This window comes from Chiloscyllium plagiosum, unplaced genomic scaffold, assembly GCF_037043375.1.
Source record: "Chiloscyllium plagiosum isolate Xiang-an unplaced genomic scaffold, Cpla_swu_hap1 HiC_scaffold_95, whole genome shotgun sequence".
NCBI classification, from domain to species: Eukaryota; Metazoa; Chordata; class Chondrichthyes; order Orectolobiformes; family Hemiscylliidae; genus Chiloscyllium; species Chiloscyllium plagiosum.
The window spans coordinates 74,081-97,034 of NW_028270234.1; the positions used below are offsets into that span (position 1 = coordinate 74,081).

At 60.3% G+C, this 22,954-nt stretch overlaps 1 protein-coding gene across 1 annotated transcript in view; it reads left to right on the forward strand.

The window, feature by feature from the left end:
• The window catches only part of LOC122546070 (complement component C6-like), a gene marked incomplete at its 3' end in the record, with an annotated part of 81,282 nt that extends 58,540 nt beyond the window's left edge, over positions 1-22,742 (forward strand). The window contains exon 5 of the mRNA XM_087985690.1: positions 22,509-22,742. Coding sequence (XP_087841816.1) covers positions 22,509-22,742 — 234 coding nt within the window. The remainder of the gene's footprint in view (positions 1-22,508) is intronic.
• Between the last annotated feature and the right edge of the window lie 212 nt (positions 22,743-22,954).

Consider the following 22,954-nt stretch of genomic DNA (forward strand, 5'->3'; position numbering starts at 1 on the left):
CTCTCTCACCCCCTCTCCCTCTCTCTCTCCCCGTGTCTCTCTCTCTCTCACACACACCCTCTTCCTCTCTCTCCCACTGTCTCTCTCTCTCACACCCTCTCCTTCTCTCTCCCCGTGTCTCTCTCTCTCTCTCTTTCTCTTACACACCCTCTCCCTCTCTGTCTCCCCGTGTCTCTCTCACTCTCTCTCACAAACTCTCCCTCTCTCTCTCTCCCCGTGTCTCCCTCTCACCCCCTCACCGTCTCTCTCCCCGTGTCTCTCTCTCTCACACCCTCTCCCTCTCTCTCCCCGTATCTCCCTCTCTCACCCCCTCTCCCTCTCTCTCCCTGTGTCTCTCTCTCTCTCACACTCTCTCCCTCTCTCTCTCTCCCCGTGTCTCTCTCTCTCTCACCCCCTCTCCCTCTCTCTCCCTGTGTCTCTCTCTCTCTCACCCCCCTCTCCCTCTCTCTCTCCCTGTGTCTCTCTCTCACCCCCTCTCCCTCTCCCTCTCCCCGTGTCTCCCTCTCTCACACACCCTCTCCCTCTCTCTCTCCCCTTGTCTCTCTCTCTCTCTGACACACCTTCTCCCTCTCTGTCACCCCGTGACTCACTCTCTCACACCCTCTCTCTCTCCCTCCGCGTGTCTCTCCCTCTCTCCCCGTGTCTCTCTCTCTCTCACACCTTCTCCCTCTCTCTCTCTCTCCCCGTGTCTCTCTCTCTCACACACCCTCTCCCTCACTCTCTCCCCATGTCTCTCTCTCTCTCTCACACACCCTCTCCCTCTCTGTCACCCCGTGACTCACTCTCTCACACCCTCTCTCTCTCCCTCCGCGTGTCTCTCCCTCTCTCCCCGTGTCTCTCTCTCTCTCACACCTTCTCCCTCTCTCTCTCTCTCCTCGTGTCTCTCTCTCTCTCTCACACCCTCTCCCTCTCTCTCCCCGTATCTCTCTCTCTCTCTCTCTCACACCCTCTCTCACTCCCTCCGCGTGCCTCTCCCTCTCTCGCTCCCCGTGTCTTTCTCTCTCACACCCTCTCCCTCTCTGTCTCCCGGTGTCTCTCTCTCACACCCTCTCTCTCTCTCTCTCCCCGTGTCTCTCTCTCTCTCACCCCCTCTCCCTCTCTCTCTCCCCGTGTCTCTCTCTCTCTCACACCTTCTCCCTCTCTCTCTCTCTCCCCGTGTCTCTCTCTCTCTCACACCTTCTCCCTCTCTCTCTCTCTCTCCTCGTGTCTCTCTCTCTCTCACACCCTCTCCCTCTCTCTCCCCGTATCTCTCTCTCTCTCTCTCACACCCTCTCCCTCTCTCTCTCCCCATGTCTCTCTCTCTCTCACCCCCTCTCCCTCTCTCTCTCCCCGTGTGTCTCTCTCTCTCACCCTCTCCCACTCTCTCTCTCCCCGTGTCTCTCACCCCCTCTCCCTCTCTGTCTCCCTGTGTCTCTCTCTCTCTCACACCCACTCTCTCTCCCACTGCGTGTCTCTCCCTCTCTTTCTCCCCGTCCCACTCTCTCTCACACCCTCTCCCTCTCTCTCTCCCCATGTCTCTCTCTCTCTCTCACGCCCTCTCCCTCTCTCTCTCCCCGTGTCTCTCTCTCTCACACCCCCTCCCTCTCTCTCCCTGTGCCTCTCTCTCACACACCCTCTCCCTCTCTCTCTCTCCGTGTCTCTCTCTCTCACACCCTCTCCCTCTCTGTCTCCCCGTGTCTCTCTCTCTCTCTCTCTCTCACAAACTCTCCCTCTCTCTCTCTCCCAGTGTCTCTCTCTCTCACCCCCTCTCCCTCTCTCTCTCCCCTTGTCTCTCTCTCTCTCACCCCCTCTCCCTCTCTCTCTCCCCATGTCTCTCATCTCTCACCCCCTCTCCCTCTCTCTCTCCCCGTGTCTCTCTCTCTCTCTCTCACCCTCTCCCACTCTCTCTCTCCCCGTGTCTCTCTCTCCCTCACACCCTTTCCCTCTCTCTCCCCGTGTGTCTCTCTCTCTCACACCCTTTCCCTCTCTCTCTCCCCGTGTCTCTCTCTCTCTCACCCCCTCTCCCTCTCTCTCCCCGTGTCTCTCTCTCTCTCACCCTCTCCCACTCTCTCTCTCCCCGTGTCTCTCTCTCCCTCACAACCTTTCCCTCTCTCTCCCCGTGTCGCTCTCTCTCTCACACCCTTTCCCTCTCTCTCTCCCCGTTTCTCTCTCTCTCTCACCCCCTCTCCCTCTCTCTCCCCGTGTCTCTCTCTCTCTCACCCCCTCTCCCTCTCTCTCCCCGTGTCTCTCTCTCTCTCACCCTCTCCCACTCTCTCTCTCCCCGTGTCTCTCTCTCCCTCACACCCTTTCCCTCTCTCTCCCCATGTCGCTCTCTCTCTCACACCCTTTCCCTCTCTCTCTCCCCGTGTCTTTCTCTCTCTCTCACACCCTCTCCCTCTCTCTCCCGTGTCTCTCTCTCTCTCTCACACCCTCTCCCTCTCTCTCCCCGTGTCTCTCTCTACCACACCCTCTCCCTCTCTGTGTCCCTGTGTCTCTCTCTCTCACACCCTCTCCCTCTCTCTCCCCATGTCTCTCTCTCTCTCACACCCTCTCCCTCTCTCTCCCCATGTCTCTCTCTCCCACACCCTCTCCCTCTCTGTCTCCCTGTGTCTCTCTTGCTCACACCCTCTCCCTCTCTCTCCCCGTGTCTCTCTCTCTCTCACACCCTCTCCCTCTCTCTCCCCATGTCTCTCTCTCTCACACCCTCTCCCTCTCTCTCCCCGTGTCTCTCTCTCTCCCTCCGCGTGTCTCTCCCTCTCTCTCTCCCCGTGTCTCTCTCTCTCACACCCTCTCCCTCTCTGTCTCCCTGTGTCTCTCTCTCTCACACCCTCTCTCTCCCTCTCCATGTCTCTCTCTCTCTCACACCGTCTCCCTCTCTCCCTCCCCGTCCCTCTCTCTCTCACACCCTCTCCCTCTCTCTCCCCGTGTCTCTCTCTCTCTCACACCCTCTCCCTCTCTCTCCCCATGTCTCTCTCTCTCACACCCTCTCCCTCTCTCTCCCCGTGTCTCTCTCTCTCCCTCCGCGTGTCTCTCCCTCTCTCTCTCCCCGTGTCTCTCTCTCTCACACCCTCTCCCTCTCTCTCTCCCCGTGTCTCTCTCTCACCCCCTCTCCCTCTCTCTCCCCGTGTCTCTCTCTCTCTCTCACCCCCTCTCCCTCTCTCTCCCCGTGTCTCTCTCTCACCCCCTCTCCCTCTCTCCCTCCCCGTGTCTCTCTCTCTCACTCCCCTCTCCCTCTCTCTCCCCGTGTCTCTCTCTCACCCCCTCTCCCTCTCTCTCTCCCCGTGTCTCTCTCTCACCCCCTCTCCCTCTCTCTCCCCGTGTCTCTCTCTCTCTCACAACTTCTCCCTCTCTCTCTCTCTCTCCTCGTGTCTCTCTCTCTCTCACCCCCTCTCCCTCTCTCTCTCCCCGTGTCTCTCTCTCACCCCCTCTCCCTCTCTCTCCCCGTGTCTCTCTCTCTCTCACAACTTCTCCCTCTCTCTCTCTCTCTCTCTCCCCGTGTCTCTCTCTCTCTCACCCCCTCTCCCTCTCTCTCCCCGTGTCTCTCTCTCTCTCACCCCCTCTCCCTCTCTCTCCCCGTGTCTCTCTCTCTCTCACCCTCTCCCACTCTCTCTCTCCCCGTGTCTCTGTCTCCCTCACACCCTTTCCCTCTCTCTCTCCCCGTGTCTCTCTCTCTCTCACACCCTCTCCCTCTCTCTCCCCATGTCTCTCTCTCTCACACCCTCTCCCTCTCTCTCCCCGTGACTCTCTCTCTCCCTCCGCGTGTCTCTCCCTCTCTCTCTCCCCGTGTCTCTCTCTCTCACACCCTCTCCCTCTCTGTCTCCCTGTGTCTCTCTCTCTCACCCCCTCTCTCTCTCCCTCTCCATGTCTCTCTCTCTCTCACACCGTCTCCCTCTCTCCCTCCCCGTCCCCCTCTCTCTCACCCCCTCTCCCTCTCTCTCCCCGTGTCTCTCTCTCTCTCTCTCTCTCACACACCCTCTCCCTCTCTCTCTCCCCGTGTCTCTCTCTCTCACACCCTCTCCCTCTCTCTCCCCCGTGTCTCTCTCTCTCTCACACTCTCTCCCTCTCTCTCTCCCCGTGTCTCTCTCTCTCTCACCCCCTCTCCCTCTCTCTCTCCCCGTGTCTCTCTCTCTCTCACACACACCCTCTCCCTCTCTCTCCCACTGTCTCTCTCTCTCACACCCTCTCCTTCTCTCTCCCCGTGTCTCTCTCTCTCTCTCTTTCTCTCACACATCCTCTCCCTCTCTGTCTCCCCGTGTCTCTCTCACTCTCTCTCACAAACTCTCCCTCTCTCTCTCTCCCCGTGTCTCTCTCTCTCACCCCCTCTCTCTCTCTCTCTCACCCCCTCTCCCTCTCTCTCCCTGTGTCTCTCTCTCTCTCACACTCTCTCCCTCTCTCTCTCTCCCCGTGTCTCTCTCTCTCTCACCCCCTCTCCCTCTCTCTCCCTGTGTCTCTCTCTCTCTCACCCCCCTCTCCCTCTCTCTCCCTGTGTCTCTCTCTCTCTCACACACCCTCTCCCTCTCTGTCACCCCGTGACTCACTCTCTCACACCCTCTCCTTCTCCCTCCGCGTGTCTCTCCCTCTCTCCCCGTGTCTCTCTCTCTCTCACACCTTCTCCCTCTCTCTCTCTCTCCTCGTGTCTCTCTCTCTCTCACACCCTCTCCCTCTCTCTCCCCGTATCTCTCTCTCTCTCTCTCTCACACCCTCTCTCACTCCCTCCGCGTGCCTCTCCCTCTCTCGCTCCCCGTGTCTTTCTCTCTCACACCCTCTCCCTCTCTGTCTCCCGGTGTCTCTCTCTCACACCCTCTCTCTCTCTCTCTCCCCGTGTCTCTCTCTCTCTCACCCCCTCTCCCTCTCTCTCTCCCCGTGTCTCTCTCTCACACCTTCTCCCTCTCTCTCTCTCTCCCCGTGTCTCTCTCTCTCTCACACCTTCTCCCTCTCTCTCTCTCTCTCCTCGTGTCTCTCTCTCTCTCACACCCTCTCCCTCTCTCTCTCCCTGTGTCTCTCTCTCTCTCACACCCTCTCCCTCTCTCTCTCCCCATGTCTCTCTCTCTCTCACCCCCTCTCCCTCTCTCTCTCCCCGTGTGTCTCTCTCTCTCTCACCCTCTCCCACTCTCTCTCTCCCCGTGTCTCTCACCCCCTCTCCCTCTCTGTCTCCCTGTGTCTCTCTCTCTCTCACACCCACTCTCTCTCCCACTGCGTGTCTCTCCCTCTCTTTCTCCCCGTCCCACTCTCTCTCACACCCTCTCCCTCTCTCTCTCCCCATGTCTCTCTCTCTCTCTCACGCCCTCTCCCTCTCTCTCTCCCCGTGTCTCTCTCTCTCTCACACCCCCTCCCTCTCTCTCCCTGTGCCTCTCTCTCACACACCCTCTCCCTCACTCTCTCTCCGTGTCTCTCTCTCTCACACCCTCTCCCTCTCTGTCTCCCCGTGTCTCTCTCTCTCTCTCTCTCTCTCACAAACTCTCCCTCTCTCTCTCTCCCAGTGTCTCTCTCTCTCACCCCCTCTCCCTCTCTCTCTCCCCTTGTCTCTCTCTCTCTCACCCCCTCTCCCTCTCTCTCTCCCCATGTCTCTCATCTCTCACCCCCTCTCCCTCTCTCTCTCCCCGTGTCTCTCTCTCTCTCTCTCACCCTCTCCCACTCTCTCTCTCCCCGTGTCTCTCTCTCCCTCACACCCTTTCCCTCTCTCTCCCCGTGTCTCTCTCTCTCTCACACCCTTTCCCTCTCTCTCTCCCCGTGTCTCTCTCTCTCTCACCCCCTCTCCCTCTCTCTCCCCGTGTCTCTCTCTCTCTCACCCTCTCCCACTCTCTCTCTCCCCGTGTCTCTCTCTCCCTCACACCCTTTCCCTCTCTCTCCCCGTGTCGCTCTCTCTCTCACACCCTTTCCCTCTCTCTCTCCCCGTGTCTCTCTCTCTCTCACCCCCTCTCCCTCTCTCTCCCCGTGTCTCTCTCTCTCTCACCCCCTCTCCCTCTCTCTCCCCGTGTCTCTCTCTCTCTCACCCTCTCCCACTCTCTCTCTCCCCGTGTCTCTCTCTCCCTCACACCCTTTCCCTCTCTCTCCCCATGTCGCTCTCTCTCACACCCTTTCCCTCTCTCTCTCCCCGTGTCTCTCTCTCTCTCTCACACCCTCTCCCTCTCTCTCCCGTGTCTCTCTCTCTCTCTCACACCCTCTCCCTCTCTCTCCCCGTGTCTCTCTCTCCCACACCCTCTCCCTCTCTGTCTCCCTGTGTCTCTCTCTCTCACACCCTCTCCCTCTCTCTCCCCATGTCTCTCTCTCTCTCACACCCTCTCCCACTCTCTCCCCATGTCTCTCTCTCCCACACCCTCTCCCTCTCTGTCTCCCTGTGTCTCTCTCGCTCACACCCTCTCCCTCTCTCTCCCCGTGTCTCTCTCTCTCTCACACCCTCTCCCTCTCTCTCCCCATGTCTCTCTCTCTCACACCCTCTCCCTCTCTCTCCCCGTGTCTCTCTCTCTCCCTCCGCGTGTCTCTCCCTCTCTCTCTCCCCGTGTCTCTCTCTCTCACACCCTCTCCCTCTCTGTCTCCCTGTGTCTCTCTCTCTCACACCCTCTCTCTCCCTCTCCATGTCTCTCTCTCTCTCACACCGTCTCCCTCTCTCCCTCCCGTCCCTCTCTCTCTCACACCCTCTCCCTCTCTCTCCCCGTGTCTCTCTCTCTCTCTCTCTCACACATCCTCTCCCTCTCTCTCTCCCCGTGTCTCTCACTCTCACACCCTCTCCCTCTCTCTCCCCCCGTGTCTCTCTCTCTCTCACACCCTCTCCTTCTCTCTCCCCGTGTCTCTCTCTCTCTCACACCCTCTCCCTCTCTCTCCCCGTGTTTCTCTCTCCCACACCCTCTCCCTCTCTGTCTCCCTGTGTCTCTCTCTCTCTGACACCCTCTCTCTCTCCCTCCCCGTGTCTCTCTCTCTCTCTCACACCCTCTCCATCTCTCTCCCCATGTCTCTCTCTCTCACACCCTGTCCCTCTCTCTCCCCGTGTCTCTCTCTCACCCCCTCTCCCTCTCTCTCCCCGTGTCTCTCTCTCTCACACCCTCTCCCTCTCTCCCACCCCGTCCCTCTCTCTCTCACACCTTCTCCCTCTCTCCCCGTGTCTCTCTCTCTCTCTCACACCCTCTCCCTCTCTCTCCCCATGTCTCTCTCTCTCTCACACCCTCTCCCTCTCTCCCTCCCCGTCCCTCTCTCTCTCACACCCTCTCCCTCTCTCTCCCCGTGTCTCTCTCTCTCTCTCACCCCCTCTCCCTCTCTCTCCCCGTGTCTCTCTCTCTCACTCCCCTCTCCCTCTCTCTCCCCGTGTCTCTCTCTCACCCCCTCTCCCTCTCTCTCCCCGTGTCTCTCTCTCACCCACTCTCCCTCTCTCTCTCCCCGTGTCTCTCTCTCACCCCCTCTCCCTCTCTCTCCCCGTGTCTCTCTCTCTCTCTCACCCCCACTCCCTCTCTCTCCCCGTGTCTCTCTCTCACCCCCTCTCCCTCTCTCTCCCCGTGTCTCTCTCTCTCTCTCACACCCTCTCCCTCTCTCTCTCCCTGTGTCTCTCTCTCTCACACCCTCTCTCCCTCCCTCTGCGTGTCTCTCCCTCTCTCTCTCCCCGTGTCTCTCTCTCTCTGACACCCTCTCCCTCTCTCTCCTCGTGTCTCTCTCTCTCTCACACCCTCTCCCTCTCTCTCTTGCCACGTTTCTCTCTCTCACACCCTGTCCCTCTCTCTCCCCGTGTCTCTCTCTCTCTCTCTCTCACACCCTCTCCCTCTCTCCCTCCCCGTCCCTCTCTCTCTCACACCTTCTCCCTCTCTCTCCCCATGTCTCTCTCTCTCACACCCTCTCCCTCTCTCCCTCCCCGTTCCTCTCTCTCTCACACACCCTCTCCCTCTCTCTCCCCGTGTCTCCCTCTCTCTCTCCCCGTGTCTCTCTCTCACCCCCTCTCCCTCTCTCTCCCCGTGTCTCTCTCTCTCTCTCACCCCCTCTCCCTCTCTCTCCCCGTGTCTCTCTCTCACCCCCTCTCCCTCTCTCCCTCCCCGTGTCTCTCTCTCTCACTCCCCTCTCCCTCTCTCTCCCCGTGTCTCTCTCTCACCCCCTCTCCCTCTCTCTCTCCCCGTGTCTCTCTCTCACCCCCTCTCCCTCTCTCTCCCCGTGTCTCTCTCTCTCTCACCCCCTCTCCCTCTCTCTCCCCGTGTCTCTCTCTCTCTCACCCTCTCCCACTCTCTCTCTCCCCGTGTCTCTCTCTCCCTCACACCCTTTCCCTCTCTCTCCCCATGTCGCTCTCTCTCTCACACCCTTTCCCTCTCTCTCTCCCCGTGTCTCTCTCTCTCTCACACCCTCTCCCTCTCTCTCCCCGTGTCTCTCTCTCTCACACCCTCTCCCTCTCTCTCCCCATGTCTCTCTCTCTCACACCCTCTCCCTCTCTCTCCCTGTGTCTCTCTCTCTCCCTCCGCGTGTCTCTCCCTCTCTCTCTCCCCGTGTCTCTCTCTCTCACACCCTCTCCCTCTCTGTCTCCCTGTGTCTCTCTCTCTCACACCCTCTCTCTCTCCCTCTCCATCTCTCTCTCTCTCACACCGTCTCCCTCTCTCCCTCCCCGTCCCTCTCTCTCTCACACCCTCTCCCTCTCTCTCCCCGTGTCTCTCTCTCTCTCTCTCTCACACACCCTCTCCCTCTCTCTCACCGTGTCTCTCTCTCTCTCACACCCTCTCCCTCTCTCTCCCCGTGTTTCTCTCTCCCACACCCTCTCCCTCTCTGTCTCCCTGTGTCTCTCTCTCTCTGACACCCTCTCTCTCTCCCTCCCCGTGTCTCTCTCTCTCTCACACCCTCTCCATCTCTCTCCCCATGTCTCTCTCTCTCACACCCTGTCCCTCTCTCTCCCCGTGTCTCTCTCTCTCTCTCTCTCTCTCACACCCTCTCCCTCTCTCCCTCCCCGTCCCTCCCTCTCTCACACCCTCTCCCTCTCTCTCCCCGTGTCTCTCTCTCACCCCCTCTCCCTCTCTCCCTCCTCGTGTCTCTCTCTCTCACTCCCCTCTCCCTCTCTCTCCCCGTGTCTCTCTCTCACCCCCTCTCCCTCTCTCTCTCCCCGTGTCTCTCTCTCACCCCCTCTCTCTCTCTCCCCGTGTCTCTCTCTCTCTCTCTCACCCCCTCTCCCTCTCTCTCCCCGTGTCTCTCTCTCACCCCCTCTCCCTCTCTCTCTCCCCATGTCTCTCTCTCACCCCCTCTCCCTCTCTCCCTCCCCGTGTCTCTCTCTCTCACTCCCCTCTCCCTCTCTCTCCCCGTATCTCCCTCTCTCACCCCCTCTCCCTCTCTCTCCCCGTGTCTCTCTCTCACTCCCCTCTCCCTCTCTCTCCCCGTGTCTCCCTCTCACCCCCTCTCCCTCTCTCTCCCCGTCTCTCTCTCTCTCACACCCTCTCCCTCTCTCTCCCCGTATCTCCCTCTCTCACCCCCTCTCCCTCTCTCTCCCCGTGTCTCTCTCTCTCACTCCCCTCTCCCTCTCTCTCCCCGTGTCTCCCTCTCACCCCCTCTCCCTCTCTCTCTCCCCGTGTCTCTCTCTCACACACCCTCTCCCTCTCTCTCCCCGTGTCTCTCTCTCTCACACCTCTCCCTCTCTCTCTCCCCATGTCTCTCTCTCTCTCACACCCTCTCCCTCTCTGTCTCCCTGTGTGTCTCTCTCTCTCACCCCCTCTCCCCCTCTCCCTCCCCGTGTGTCTCTCTCTCTCACACCCTCTCCCTCTCTCTCTCCCCGTGTCTCTCTCTCTCTCACACCCTCTCCCTCTCTCTCCCCGTGTCTCTCTCTCTCACACCCTCTCCCTCTCTCTCTCCCCGTGTCTCTCTCTCTCACACCCCCTCTCCCTCTCTCACCCCGTGTCTCTCTCTCTCACACCCCCTCTCCCTCTCTCTCCCCGTGTCTCTCTCTCTCACACCCTCTCCCTCTCTCTCTCCCCGTGTCTCTCTCTCTCACACCCCCTCTCCGTCTCTCTCCCCGTGTCTCTCTCTCTCACACCCCCTCTCCCTCTCTCTCCCAGTGTTTCTCTCTCTCACCCCCTCTCCCTCTCTCTCTCTCCCCATGTCTCTCTCTCTCTCACACTCTCTCCCTCTCTCTCTCCCCGTGTCTCTCTCTCTCACACCCCCTCTTCCTCTCTCTCCCTGTGTCTCTCTCTCTCTCACCCCCTCTCCCTCTCTCTCCCTGTGTCTCTCTCTCTCTCACCCCTTCGCCCTCTCCCTCTCCCCGTGTCTCTCTCTCTCACACACTCTCTCCCTCTCTCTCTCCCCATGTCTCTCTCTCTCTCACGCCCTCTCCCTCTCTCTCTCTCACACCCTCTCTCTCTCCCTCTCCATGTCTCTCTCTCTCTCACACCGTCTCCCTCTCTCCCTCCCCGTCCCTCTCTCTCTCACACCCTCTCCATCTCTCTCCCCGTGTCTCTCTCTCTCTCTCTCTCACACACCCTCTCCCTCTCTCTCCCCATGTCTCTCACTCTCACACCCTCTCCCTCTCTCTCCCCCGTGTCTCTCTCTCTCTCACACCCTCTCCTTCTCTCTCACCGTGTCTCTCTCTCTCTCACACCCTCTCCCTCTCTCTCCCCGTGTTTCTCTCTCCCACACCCTCTCCCTCTCTGTCTCCCTGTGTCTCTCTCTCTCTGACACCCTCTCTCTCTCCCTCCCCGTGTCTCTCTCTCTCTCTCACACCCTCTCCATCTCTCTCCTCATGTCTCTCTCTCTCACACCCTGTCCCTCTCTCTCCCCGTGTCTCTCTCTCTCTCTCTCTCACACCCTCTCCCTCTCTCCCTCCCCGTCCCTCTCTCTCTCACACCCTCTCCCTCTCTCTCCCCGTGTCTCTCTCTCACCCCCTCTCCCTCTCTCCCTCCCCGTGTCTCTCTCTCTCACACCCTCTCCCTCTCTCTCTCCCCATGTCTCTCTCTCTCACACCCTCTCCCTCTCCCTCTCCATGTCTCTCTCTCTCACACACCCTCTCCCTCTCTCTCTCCCGTGTCTCTCTCTCTCACACCCTCTCCCTCTCTCTCCCCGTATCTCCCTCTCTCACCCCCTCTCCCTCTCTCTCCCCGTGTCTCTCTCTCTCACCCCCTCTCTCTCTCTCTCCCCGTGTCTCTCTCTCTCACTCCCATCTCCCTCTCTCTCCCCGTGTCTCTCTCTCACCCCCTCTCCCTCTCTCTCCCCGTGTCTCTCTCTCTCACACCCTCTCCCTCTCTCTCCCCGTGTCTCTCTCTCACACCCTCTCCCTCTCTCTCTCCCTGTGTCTCTCTCTCTCACACCCTCTCCCTCTCTCTCCCCGTGTCTCTCTCTCACCCCCTCTCCCTCTCTCTCCCCGTGTCTCTCTCTCTCACACCCTCTCCCTCTCTCTCCCCGTGTCTCTCTCTCACACCCTCTCCCTCTCTCTCTCCCCGTGTCTCTCTCTCTCTGACACCCTCTCTCCCTCCCCGTGTCTCTCTCTCTCTCACACCCTCTCCCTCTCTGTCTCCCTGTGTCTCTCTCTCTCACACCCTCTCTCCCTCCCTCCGCGTGTCTCTCCCTCTCTCTCTCCCCGTGTCTCTCTCTCTCTGACACCCTCTCCCTCTCTCTCTTGCCACGTTTCTCTCTCTCACACCCTGTGCCTCTCTCTCCCCGTGTCTCTCTCTCTCTCTCTCTCTCTCACACCCTGTGCCTCTCTCTCCCCGTGTCTCTCTCTCTCTCTCTCTCACACCCTCTCCCTCTCTCCCTCCCCGTCCCTCTCTCTCTCACACCTTCTCCCTCTCTCTCCCCGTGTCTCTCTCTCACCCCCTCTCCCTCTCTCTCCCCGTGTCTCTCTCTCTCTCACAACTTCTCTCTCTCTCTCTCTCCCCGTGTCTCTCTCTCTCTCACCCCCTCTCCCTCTCTCTCCCCGTGTCTCTCTCTCTCTCACCCCGTCTCCCTCTCTCTCCCCGTGTCTCTCTCTCTCTCACCCTCTCCCACTCTCTCTCTCCCCGTGTCTCTCTCTCCCTCACACCCTTTCCCTCTCTCTCCCCATGTCGCTCTCTCTCTCACACCCTTTCCCTCTCTCTCTCCCCGTGTCTCTCTCTCTCTCACACCCTCTCCCTCTCTCTCCCCGTGTCTCTCTCTCTCACACCCTCTCCCTCTCTCTCCCCATGTCTCTCTCTCTCACACCCTCTTCCTCTCTCTCCCTGTGTCTCTCTCTCTCCCTCCGCGTGTCTCTCCCTCTCTCTCTCCCCGTGTCTCTCTCTCTCACACCCTCTCCCTCTCTGTCTCCCTGTGTCTCTCTCTCTCACACCCTCTCTCTCTCCCTCTCCATGTCTCTCTCTCTCTCACACCGTCTCCCTCTCTCCCTCCCCGTCCCTCTCTCTCTCACACCCTCTCCCTCTCTCTCCCCGTGTCTCTCTCTCTCTCTCTCACACACCCTCTCCCTCTCTCTCCCCGTGTCTCTCACTCTCACACCCTCTCCCTCTCTCTCCCCCGTGTCTCTCTCTCTCTCACACCCTCTCCTTCTCTCTCACCGTGTCTCTCTCTCTCTCACACCCTCTCCCTCTCTCTCCCCGTGTTTCTCTCTCCCACACCCTCTCCCTCTCTGTCTCCCTGTGTCTCTCTCTCTCTGACACCCTCTCCCTCTCTCTCCCCGTGTCTCTCTCTCTCTCTCTCTCACACCCTCTCCCTCTCTCCCTCCCCGTCCCTCCCTCTCTCACACCCTCTCCCTCTCTCTCCCAGTGTTTCTCTCTCTCACACCCTCTCCCTCTCTCTCTCCCCGTGTCTCTCTCTCTCACACCCCCTCTCCCTCTCTCTCCCCGTGTCTCTCTCTCTCACACCCCCTCTCCCTCTCTCTCCCAGTGTTTCTCTCTCTCACCCCCTCTCCCTCTCTCTCTCTCCCCATGTCTCTCTCTCTCTCACACTCTCTCCCTCTCTCTCTCCCCGTGTCTCTCTCTCTCACACCCCCTCTTCCTCTCTCTCCCTGTGTCTCTCTCTCTCTCACCCCTCTCCCTCTCTCTCCCTGTGTCTCTCTCTCTCTCACCCCTCGCCCTCTCCCTCTCCCCGTGTCTCTCTCTCTCACACACTCTCTCCCTCTCTCTCTCCCCATGTCTCTCTCTCTCTCACGCCCTCTCCCTCTCTCTCTCTCACACCCTCTCTCTCTCCCTCTCCATGTCTCTCTCTCTCTCACACCGTCTCCCTCTCTCCCTCCCCGTCCCTCTCTCTCTCACACCCTCTCCCTCTCTCTCCCCGTGTCTCTCTCTCTCTCTCTCTCACACACCCTCTCCCTCTCTCTCCCCGTGTCTCTCACTCTCACACCCTCTCCCTCTCTCTCCCCCGTGTCTCTCTCTCTCTCACACCCTCTCCTTCTCTCTCACCGTGTCTCTCTCTCTCTCACACCCTCTCCCTCTCTCTCCCCGTGTTTCTCTCTCCCACACCCTCTCCCTCTCTGTCTCCCTGTGTCTCTCTCTCTCTGACACCCTCTCTCTCTCCCTCCCCGTGTCTCTCTCTCCCTCTCACACCCTCTCCATCTCTCTCCCCATGTCTCTCTCTCTCACACCCTGTCCCTCTCTCTCCCCGTGTCTCTCTCTCTCTCTCTCTCTCTCACACCCTCTCCCTCTCTCCCTCCCCGTCCCTCTCTCTCTCACACCCTCTCCCTCTCTCTCCCCGTGTCTCTCTCTCACCCCCTCTCCCTCTCTCCCTCCCCGTGTCTCTCTCTCTCACTCCCCTCTCCCTCTCTCTCCCCGTGTCTCTCTCTCACCCCCTCTCCCTCTCTCTCTCCTCGTGTCTCTCTCTCACCCCCTCTCTCTCTCTCCCCGTGTCTCTCTCTCTCTCTCTCACCCCCTCTCCATCTCTCTCCCCGTGTCTCTCTCTCACCCCCTCTCCCTCTCTCCCTCCCCGTGTCTCTCTCTCTCACTCCCCTCTCCCTCTCTCTCCCCGTATCTCCCTCTCTCTCCCCGTATCTCCCTCTCTCACCCCCTCTCCCTCTCTCTCCCCGTGTCTCTCTCTCACACCCCTCTCCCTCTCTCTCCCCGTGTCTCCCTCTCACCCCCTCTCCCTCTCTCTCCCCGTCTCTCTCTCTCTCTCACCCTCTCCCACTCTCTCTCTCCCCGTGTCTCTCTCTCCCTCACACCCTTTCCCTCTCTCTCCCCGTGTCTCTCTCTCTCTCACACCCTTTCCCTCTCTCTCTCCCCGTGTCTCACTCTCTCTCACCCCCTCTCCCTCTCTCTCCCCGTGTCTCTCTCTCTCTCACCCTCTCCCACTCTCTCTCTCCCCGTGTCTCTCTCTCCCTCACACTCTTTCCCTCTCTCTCCCCGTGTTTCTCTCTCTCTCACACCCTTTCCCTCTCTCTCTCCCCGTGTCTCACTCTCTCTCACCCCCTCTCCCTCTCTCTCCCCGTGTCTCTCTCTCTCTCACACCCTCTCCCTCTCTCCCTCCCCGTGTCTCTCTCTCTCACTCCCCTCTCCCTCTCTCTCCCCGTGTCTCTCTCTCTCTCACACCCTTTCCCTCTCTCCCTCCCCGTGTCTCTCTCTCTCACTCCCCTCTCCCTCTCTCTCCCCGTGTCTCTCTCTCTCTCACACCCTTTCCCTCTCTCCCTCCCCGTGTCTCTCTCTCTCACTCCCATCTCCCTCTCTCTCCCCGTGTCTCTCTCTCACACCCTCTCTCTCTCTCTCCCTGTGTCTCTCTCTCTCACACCCTCTCTCCCTCCCTCCGCGTGTCTCTCCCTCTCTCTCTCCCCGTGTCTCTCTCTCTCTGACACCCTCTCCCTCTCTCTCTTGCCACGTTTCTCTCTCTCACACCCTCTCCCTCTCTCCCTCCCCGTCCCTCACTCTCTCACACCTTCTCCCTCTCTCTCCCCGTGTCTCTGTCTCTCTCACTCCCCTCTCCCTCTCTCTCCCCGTATCTCCCTCTCTCACTCCCCTCTCCCTCTCTCTCCCCGTATCTCCCTCTCTCACACACTCTCCCTCTCTCTCTCCCCGTGTCTCTCTCTCTCACCCCCTCTCCCTCTCTCCCTCCCCGTCTCTCTCTCTCTCACCCCCTCTCCCTCTCTCTCCCCGTGTCTCTCCCTCTCACCCCCTCTCCCTCTCTCTCCCCGTGTCTCTCTCTCTCTCACCCCCTCTCCCTCTTTCTCTCCCCGTGTCTCTCTCTCACCCCCTCTCCCTCTCTCTCCCCGTGTCTCTCTCTCTCACCCCCTCTCCCTCTCTCTCCCCGTATCTCCCTCTCTCACTCCCCTCTCCCTCTCTCTCCCCGTATCTCCCTCTCTCACCCCCTCTCCCTCTTTCTCTCCCCGTGTCTCTCTCTCACCCCCTCTCCCTCTCTCTCCCCGTGTCTCTCTCTCTCACCCCCTCTCCCTCTCTCTCCCCGTGTCTCTCTCTCTCACCCCCTCTCCCTCTCTCTCCCCGTGTCTCTCTCTCACCCCCTCTCCCTCTCTCTCCCCGTATCTCCCTCTCTCACCCCCTCTCCCTCTCTCTCCCCGTGTCTCTCTCTCTCACTCCCATCTCCCTCTCTCTCTCCCCGTGTCTCTCTCTCTCACATCTTCTCTCCCTCTCTCTCCCCGTGTCTCTCTCTCTCCCTCTGTGTCTCTCTCTCACCCCCTCTCCCTCCCTCCGCGTGTCTCTCCCTCTCTCCCTCCCCATGTCTCTCTCTCTCACCCCCTCTCCCTCTCCCTCCCCGTGTCTCTCTCTCTCACTCCCCTCTCCCTCTCTCTCTCCCGTGTCTCTCTCTCTCACACCCTCTCCCTCTCTCTCCCGTGTCTCTCTCTCTCTCACACCCTCTCCCTCTCTCTCCCCGTGTCTCTCTCTCCCACACCCTCTCCCTCTCTGTCTCCCTGTGTCTCTCTCTCTCACACCCTCTCCCTCTCTCTCCGCGTGTCTCTCTCTCTCACACCCTCTCCCTCTCTCTCTCCCCATGTCTCTCTCTCTCACACCCTCTCCCTCTCCCTCTCCATGTCTCTCTCTCTCACACACCCTCTCCCTCTCTCTCTCCCGTGTCTCTCTCTCTCACACCCTCTCCCTCTCTCTCTCTCCCCATGTCTCTCTCTCTCTCACACTCTCTCCCTCTCTCTCTCCCCGTGTCTCTCTCTCTCACACCCCCTCTTCCTCTCTCTCCCTGTGTCTCTCTCTCTCTCACCCCTCTCCCTCTCTCTCCCTGTGTCTCTCTCTCTCTCACCCCTCGCCCTCTCCCTCTCCCCGTGTCTCTCTCTCTCACACACTCTCTCCCTCTCTCTCTCCCCATGTCTCTCTCTCTCTCACGCCCTCTCCCTCTCTCTCTCTCACACCCTCTCTCTCTCCCTCTCCATGTCTCTCTCTCTCTCACACCGTCTCCCTCTCTCCCTCCCCGTCCCTCTCTCTCTCACACCCTCTCCCTCTCTCTCCCCGTGTCTCTCTCTCTCTCTCTCTCACACACCCTCTCCCTCTCTCTCCCCGTGTCTCTCACTCTCACACCCTCTCCCTCTCTCTCCCCCGTGTCTCTCTCTCTCTCACACCCTCTCCTTCTCTCTCACCGTGTCTCTCTCTCTCTCACACCCTCTCCCTCTCTCTCCCCGTGTTTCTCTCTCCCACACCCTCTCCCTCTCTGTCTCCCTGTGTCTCTCTCTCTCTGACACCCTCTCTCTCTCCCTCCCCGTGTCTCTCTCTCCCTCTCACACCCTCTCCATCTCTCTCCCCATGTCTCTCTCTCTCACACCCTGTCCCTCTCTCTCCCCGTGTCTCTCTCTCTCTCTCTCTCTCTCACACCCTCTCCCTCTCTCCCTCCCCGTCCCTCTCTCTCTCACACCCTCTCCCTCTCTCTCCCCGTGTCTCTCTCTCACCCCCTCTCCCTCTCTCCCTCCCCGTGTCTCTCTCTCTCACTCCCCTCTCCCTCTCTCTCCCCGTGTCTCTCTCTCACCCCCTCTCCCTCTCTCTCTCCCCGTGTCTCTCTCTCACCCCCTCTCTCTCTCTCCCCGTGTCTCTCTCTCTCTCTCTCACCCCCTCTCCATCTCTCTCCCCGTGTCTCTCTCTCACCCCCTCTCCCTCTCTCCCTCCCCGTGTCTCTCTCTCTCACTCCCCTCTCCCTCTCTCTCCCCGTATCTCCCTCTCTCTCCCCGTATCTCCCTCTCTCACCCCCTCTCCCTCTCTCTCCCCGTGTCTCTCTCTCACACCCCTCTCCCTCTCTCTCCCCGTGTCTCCCTCTCACCCCCTCTCCCTCTCTCTCCCCGTCTCTCTCTCTCTCTCACCCTCTCCCACTCTCTCTCTCCCCGTGTCTCTCTCTCCCTCACACCCTTTCCCTCTCTCTCCCCGTGTCTCTCTCTCTCTCACACCCTTTCCCTCTCTCTCTCCCCGTGTCTCACTCTCTCTCACCCCCTCTCCCTCTCTCTCCCCGTGTCTCTCTCTCTCTCACCCTCTCCCACTCTCTCTCTCCCCGTGTCTCTCTCTCCCTCACACTCTTTCCCTCTCTCTCCCCGTGTTTCTCTCTCTCTCACACCCTTTCCCTCTCTCTCTCCCCGTGTCTCACTCTCTCTCACCCCCTCTCCCTCTCTCTCCCCGTGTCTCTCTCTCTCTCACACCCTCTCCCTCTCTCCCTCCCCGTGTCTCTCTCTCTCACTCCCCTCTCCCTCTCTCTCCCCGTGTCTCTCTCTCTCTCACACCCTTTCCCTCTCTCCCTCCCCGTGTCTCTCTCTCTCACTCCCCTCTCCCTCTCTCTCCCCGTGTCTCTCTCTCTCTCACACCCTTTCCCTCTCTCCCTCCCCGTGTCTCTCTCTCTCACTCCCATCTCCCTCTCTCTCCCCGTGTCTCTCTCTCACACCCTCTCTCTCTCTCTCCCTGTGTCTCTCTCTCTCACACCCTCTCTCCCTCCCTCCGCGTGTCTCTCCCTCTCTCTCTCCCCGTGTCTCTCTCTCTCTGACACCCTCTCCCTCTCTCTCTTGCCACGTTTCTCTCTCTCACACCCTCTCCCTCTCTCCCTCCCCGTCCCTCACTCTCTCACACCTTCTCCCTCTCTCTCCCCGTGTCTCTGTCTCTCTCACTCCCCTCTCCCTCTCTCTCCCCGTATCTCCCTCTCTCACTCCCCTCTCCCTCTCTCTCCCCGTATCTCCCTCTCTCACACACTCTCCCTCTCTCTCTCCCCGTGTCTCTCTCTCTCACCCCCTCTCCCTCTCTCCCTCCCCGTCTCTCTCTCTCTCACCCCCTCTCCCTCTCTCTCCCCGTGTCTCTCCCTCTCACCCCCTCTCCCTCTCTCTCCCCGTGTCTCTCTCTCTCTCACCCCCTCTCCCTCTTTCTCTCCCCGTGTCTCTCTCTCACCCCCTCTCCCTCTCTCTCCCCGTGTCTCTCTCTCTCACCCCCTCTCCCTCTCTCTCCCCGTATCTCCCTCTCTCACTCCCCTCTCCCTCTCTCTCCCCGTATCTCCCTCTCTCACCCCCTCTCCCTCTTTCTCTCCCCGTGTCTCTCTCTCACCCCCTCTCCCTCTCTCTCCCCGTGTCTCTCTCTCTCACCCCCTCTCCCTCTCTCTCCCCGTGTCTCTCTCTCTCACCCCCTCTCCCTCTCTCTCCCCGTGTCTCTCTCTCACCCCCTCTCCCTCTCTCTCCCCGTATCTCCCTCTCTCACCCCCTCTCCCTCTCTCTCCCCGTGTCTCTCTCTCTCACTCCCATCTCCCTCTCTCTCTCCCCGTGTCTCTCTCTCTCACATCTTCTCTCCCTCTCTCTCCCCGTGTCTCTCTCTCTCCCTCTGTGTCTCTCTCTCACCCCCTCTCCCTCCCTCCGCGTGTCTCTCCCTCTCTCCCTCCCCATGTCTCTCTCTCTCACCCCCTCTCCCTCTCCCTCCCCGTGTCTCTCTCTCTCACTCCCCTCTCCCTCTCTCTCTCCCGTGTCTCTCTCTCTCACACCCTCTCCCTCTCTCTCCCGTGTCTCTCTCTCTCTCACACCCTCTCCCTCTCTCTCCCCGTGTCTCTCTCTCCCACACCCTCTCCCTCTCTGTCTCCCTGTGTCTCTCTCTCTCACACCCTCTCCCTCTCTCTCCGCGTGTCTCTCTCTCTCACACCCTCTCCCTCTCTCTCTCCCCATGTCTCTCTCTCTCACACCCTCTCCCTCTCCCTCTCCATGTCTCTCTCTCTCACACACCCTCTCCCTCTCTCTCTCCCGTGTCTCTCTCTCTCACACCCTCTCCCTCTCTCTCCCCGTATCTCCCTCTCTCACCCCCTCTCCCTCTCTCTCCCCGTGTCTCTCTCTCTCACCCCCTCTCCCTCTCTCTCCCCGTGTCTCTCTCTCTCACTCCCATCTCCCTCTCTCTCCCCGTGTCTCTCTCTCACCCCCTCTCCCTCTCTCTCCCCGTGTCTCTCTCTCTCACACCCTCTCCCTCTCTCTCCCCGTGTCTCTCTCTCACACCCTCTCCCTCTCTCTCTCCCTGTGTCTCTCTCTCTCACACCCTCTCCCTCTCTCTCCCCGTGTCTCTCTCTCACCCCCTCTCCCTCTCTCTCCCCGTGTCTCTCTCTCTCACACCCTCTCCCTCTCTCTCCCCGTGTCTCTCTCTCACACCCTCTCCCTCTCTGTCTCCCCGTGTCTCTCTCTCTCTGACACCCTCTCTCTCTCCCTCCCCGTGTCTCTCTCTCTCTCACACCCTCTCCCTCTCTGTCTCCCTGTGTCTCTCTCTCTCACACCCTCTCTCCCTCCCTCCGCGTGTCTCTCCCTCTCTCTCTCCCCGTGTCTCTCTCTCTCTGACTCCCTCTCCCTCTCTCTCTTGCCACGTTTCTCTCTCTCACACCCTGTGCCTCTCTCTCCCCGTGTCTCTCTCTCTCTCTCTCTCTCACACCCTGTGCCTCTCTCTCCCCGTGTCTCTCTCTCTCTCTCACACCCTCTCCCTCTCTCCCTCCCCGTCCCTCTCTCTCTCACACCTTCTCCCTCTCTCTCCCCGTGTCTCTGTCTCTCTCACTCCCCTCTCCCTCTCTCACTCCCCTCTCCCTCTCTCTCCCCGTATCTCCCTCTCTCACACACTCTCCCTCTCTCCCTCTCCGTGTCTCTCTCTCTCACTCCCCTCTCCCTCTCTCTCCCCGTATCTCCCTCTCTCACCCCCTCTCCCTCTCTCTCTCCCCGTGTCTCTCTCTCACCCCCTCTCCCTCTCTCTCCCCGTGTCTCTCTCTCTCTCACCCCCTCTCCCTCTCTCTCCCCCCATGTCTCTCATCTCTCGCCCCCTCTCCCTCTCTCTCTCCCCGTGTCTCTCTCTCTCTCACCCTCTCCCACTCTCTCTCTCCCCGTGTCTCTCTCTCCCTCACACCCTTTCCCTCTCTCTCTCCCCGTGTCTCTCTCTCTCACCCCCTCTCCCTCTCTCCCTACCCGTGTGTCTCTCTCTCTCACACCCTCTCCCTCTCTCCCTCCCCGTGTCTCCCTCTCACCCCCTCTCCCTCTCTCTCCCCGTGTCTCTCTCTCTCACCCCCTCTCCCTCTCTCCCTCCCCGTCTCTCTCTCTCACCCCCTCTCCCTCTCTCTCCCCGTGTCTCTCTCTCTCACCCCCTCTCCCTCTCTCTCCCCGTGTCTCTCTCTCTCTCACACCCTCTCCCTCTCTCCCTCCCCGTGTCTCTCTCTCTCACTCCCCTCTCCCTCTCTCTCTCCGTGTCTCTCTCTCTCTCACACCCTTTCCCTCTCTCCCTCCCCGTGTCTCTCTCTCTCACTCCCATCTCCCTCTCTCTCCCCGTGTCTCTCTCTCACCCCCTCTCCCTCTCTCTCCCCGTGTCTCTCTCTCTCACACCCTCTCTCTCTCTCTCCCTGTGTCTCTCTCTCTCACACCCTCTCTCCCTCCCTCCGCGTGTCTCTCCCTCTCTCTCTCCCCGTGTCTCTCTCTCTCTGACACCCTCTCCCTCTCTCTCTTGCCACGTTTCTCTCTCTCACACCCTCTCCCTCTCTCCCTCCCCGTCCCTCACTCTCTCACACCTTCTCCCTCTCTCTCCCCGTGTCTCTGTCTCTGTCACTCCCCTCTCCCTCTCTCTCCCCGTATCTCCCTCTCTCACTCCCCTCTCCCTCTCTCTCCCCGTATCTCCCTCTCTCACACACTCTCCCTCTCTCTCTCCCCGTGTCTCTCTCTCTCACCCCCTCTCCCTCTCTCCCTCCCCGTCTCTCTCTCTCACCCCCTCTCCCTCTCTCTCCCCGTGTCTCTCCCTCTCACCCCCTCTCCCTCTCTCTCCCCGTGTCTCTCTCTCTCTCACCCCCTCTCCCTCTTTCTCTCCCCGTGTCTCTCTCTCACCCCCTCTCCCTCTCTCTCCCCGTGTCTCTCTCTCTCACCCCCTCTCCCTCTCTCTCCCCGTATCTCCCTCTCTCACTCCCCTCTCCCTCTCTCTCCCCGTATCTCCCTCTCTCACCCCCTCTCCCTCTTTCTCTCCCCGTGTCTCTCTCTCACCCCCTCTCCCTCTCTCTCCCCGTGTCTCTCTCTCTCACCCCCTCTCCCTCTCTCTCCCCGTGTCTCTCTCTCTCACCCCCTCTCCCTCTCTCTCCCCGTGTCTCTCTCTCACCCCCTCTCCCTCTCTCTCCCCGTATCTCCCTCTCTCACCCCCTCTCCCTCTCTCTCCCCGTGTCTCTCTCTCTCACTCCCATCTCCCTCTCTCTCTCCCCGTGTCTCTCTCTCTCACATCTTCTCTCCCTCTCTCTCCCCGTGTCTCTCTCTCTCCCTCTGTGTCTCTCTCTCACCCCCTCTCCCTCCCTCCGCGTGTCTCTCCCTCTCTCCCTCCCCATGTCTCTCTCTCTCACCCCCTCTCCCTCTCCCTCCCCGTGTCTCTCTCTCTCACCCCCTCTCCCTCTCTCTCCCCGTGTCTCTCTCTCTCACCCCCTCTCCCTCTCTCTCCCCGTGTCTCTCTCTCACCCCCTCTCCCTCTCTCTCCCCGTATCTCCCTCTCTCACCCCCTCTCCCTCTCTCTCCCCGTATCTCCCTCTCTCACCCCCTCTCCCTCTCTCTCCCCGTGTCTCTCTCTCTCACACTCTCTCCCTCTCTCTCCCCGTGTCTCTCTCTCTCACCCCCTCTCCCTCTCTCTCCCCGTGTCTCTCTCTCTCACCCCCTCTCCCTCTCTCTCCCCGTGTCTCTCTCTCACCCCCTCTCCCTCTCTCTCCCCGTATCTCCCTCTCTCACCCCCTCTCCCTCTCTCTCCCCGTGTCTCTCTCTCTCACCCCCTCTCCCTCTCCCTCCCCGTGTCTCTCTCTCTCACCCCCTCTCCCTCTCTCTCCCCGTGTCTCTCTCTCTCACCCCCTCTCCCTCTCTCTCCCCGTGTCTCTCTCTCACCCCCTCTCCCTCTCTCTCCCCGTATCTCCCTCTCTCACCCCCTCTCCCTCTCTCTCCCCGTGTCTCTCTCTCTCACCCCCTCTCCCTCTCCCTCCCCGTGTCTCTCTCTCTCACCCCCTCTCCCTCTCTCTCCCCGTGTCTCTCTCTCTCACCCCCTCTCCCTCTCTCTCCCCGTGTCTCTCTCTCACCCCCTCTCCCTCTCTCTCCCCGTATCTCCCTCTCTCACCCCCTCTCCCTCTCTCTCCCCGTGTCTCTCTCTCTCCCTCTGTGTCTCTCTCTCACCCCCTCTCCCTCCCTCCGCGTGTCTCTCCCTCTCTCCCTCCCCATGTCTCTCTCTCTCACTCCCCTCTCCCTCTCTCTCCCCGTGTAGTTGTACAGGATGGTTCCTGGAGCTGCTGGTCAGTGTGGACACCGTGTGATGCCTCCCACCGCAGGGTCCGGTCCCGAGGCTGTACCAATCCTACCCCCCAGCGCGGGGGCAAGGCCTGTGAGGGCTCATCCCGGGAGGAGCAGCACTGCGTCATCTCTCTGTTTGGTGACAGGTACAGTCCCTACTCGGGACCGGGGGGGGCAGGAGGGTGGTCGGATAAGCAAGGAGCTGCAAGTAGGTTTGGGGCGGAGTGTGGGGTTGGGGGAGTCACAGTGCATGGGTGTGGGTATGTCTGGGTATGTGTGTGTGAGTGGGAGTGGGAGGGTGTGTTAGTGTATGTGTGTATGACTGAGTGTATGTGGGCGTGTGGGAGTGTGAGTGTGTGTGGGAGAGAGTGTGTGAGTGTGTACATGAGTGAGTGTGTGTGGGAGTGAGTGTGGGAGTGA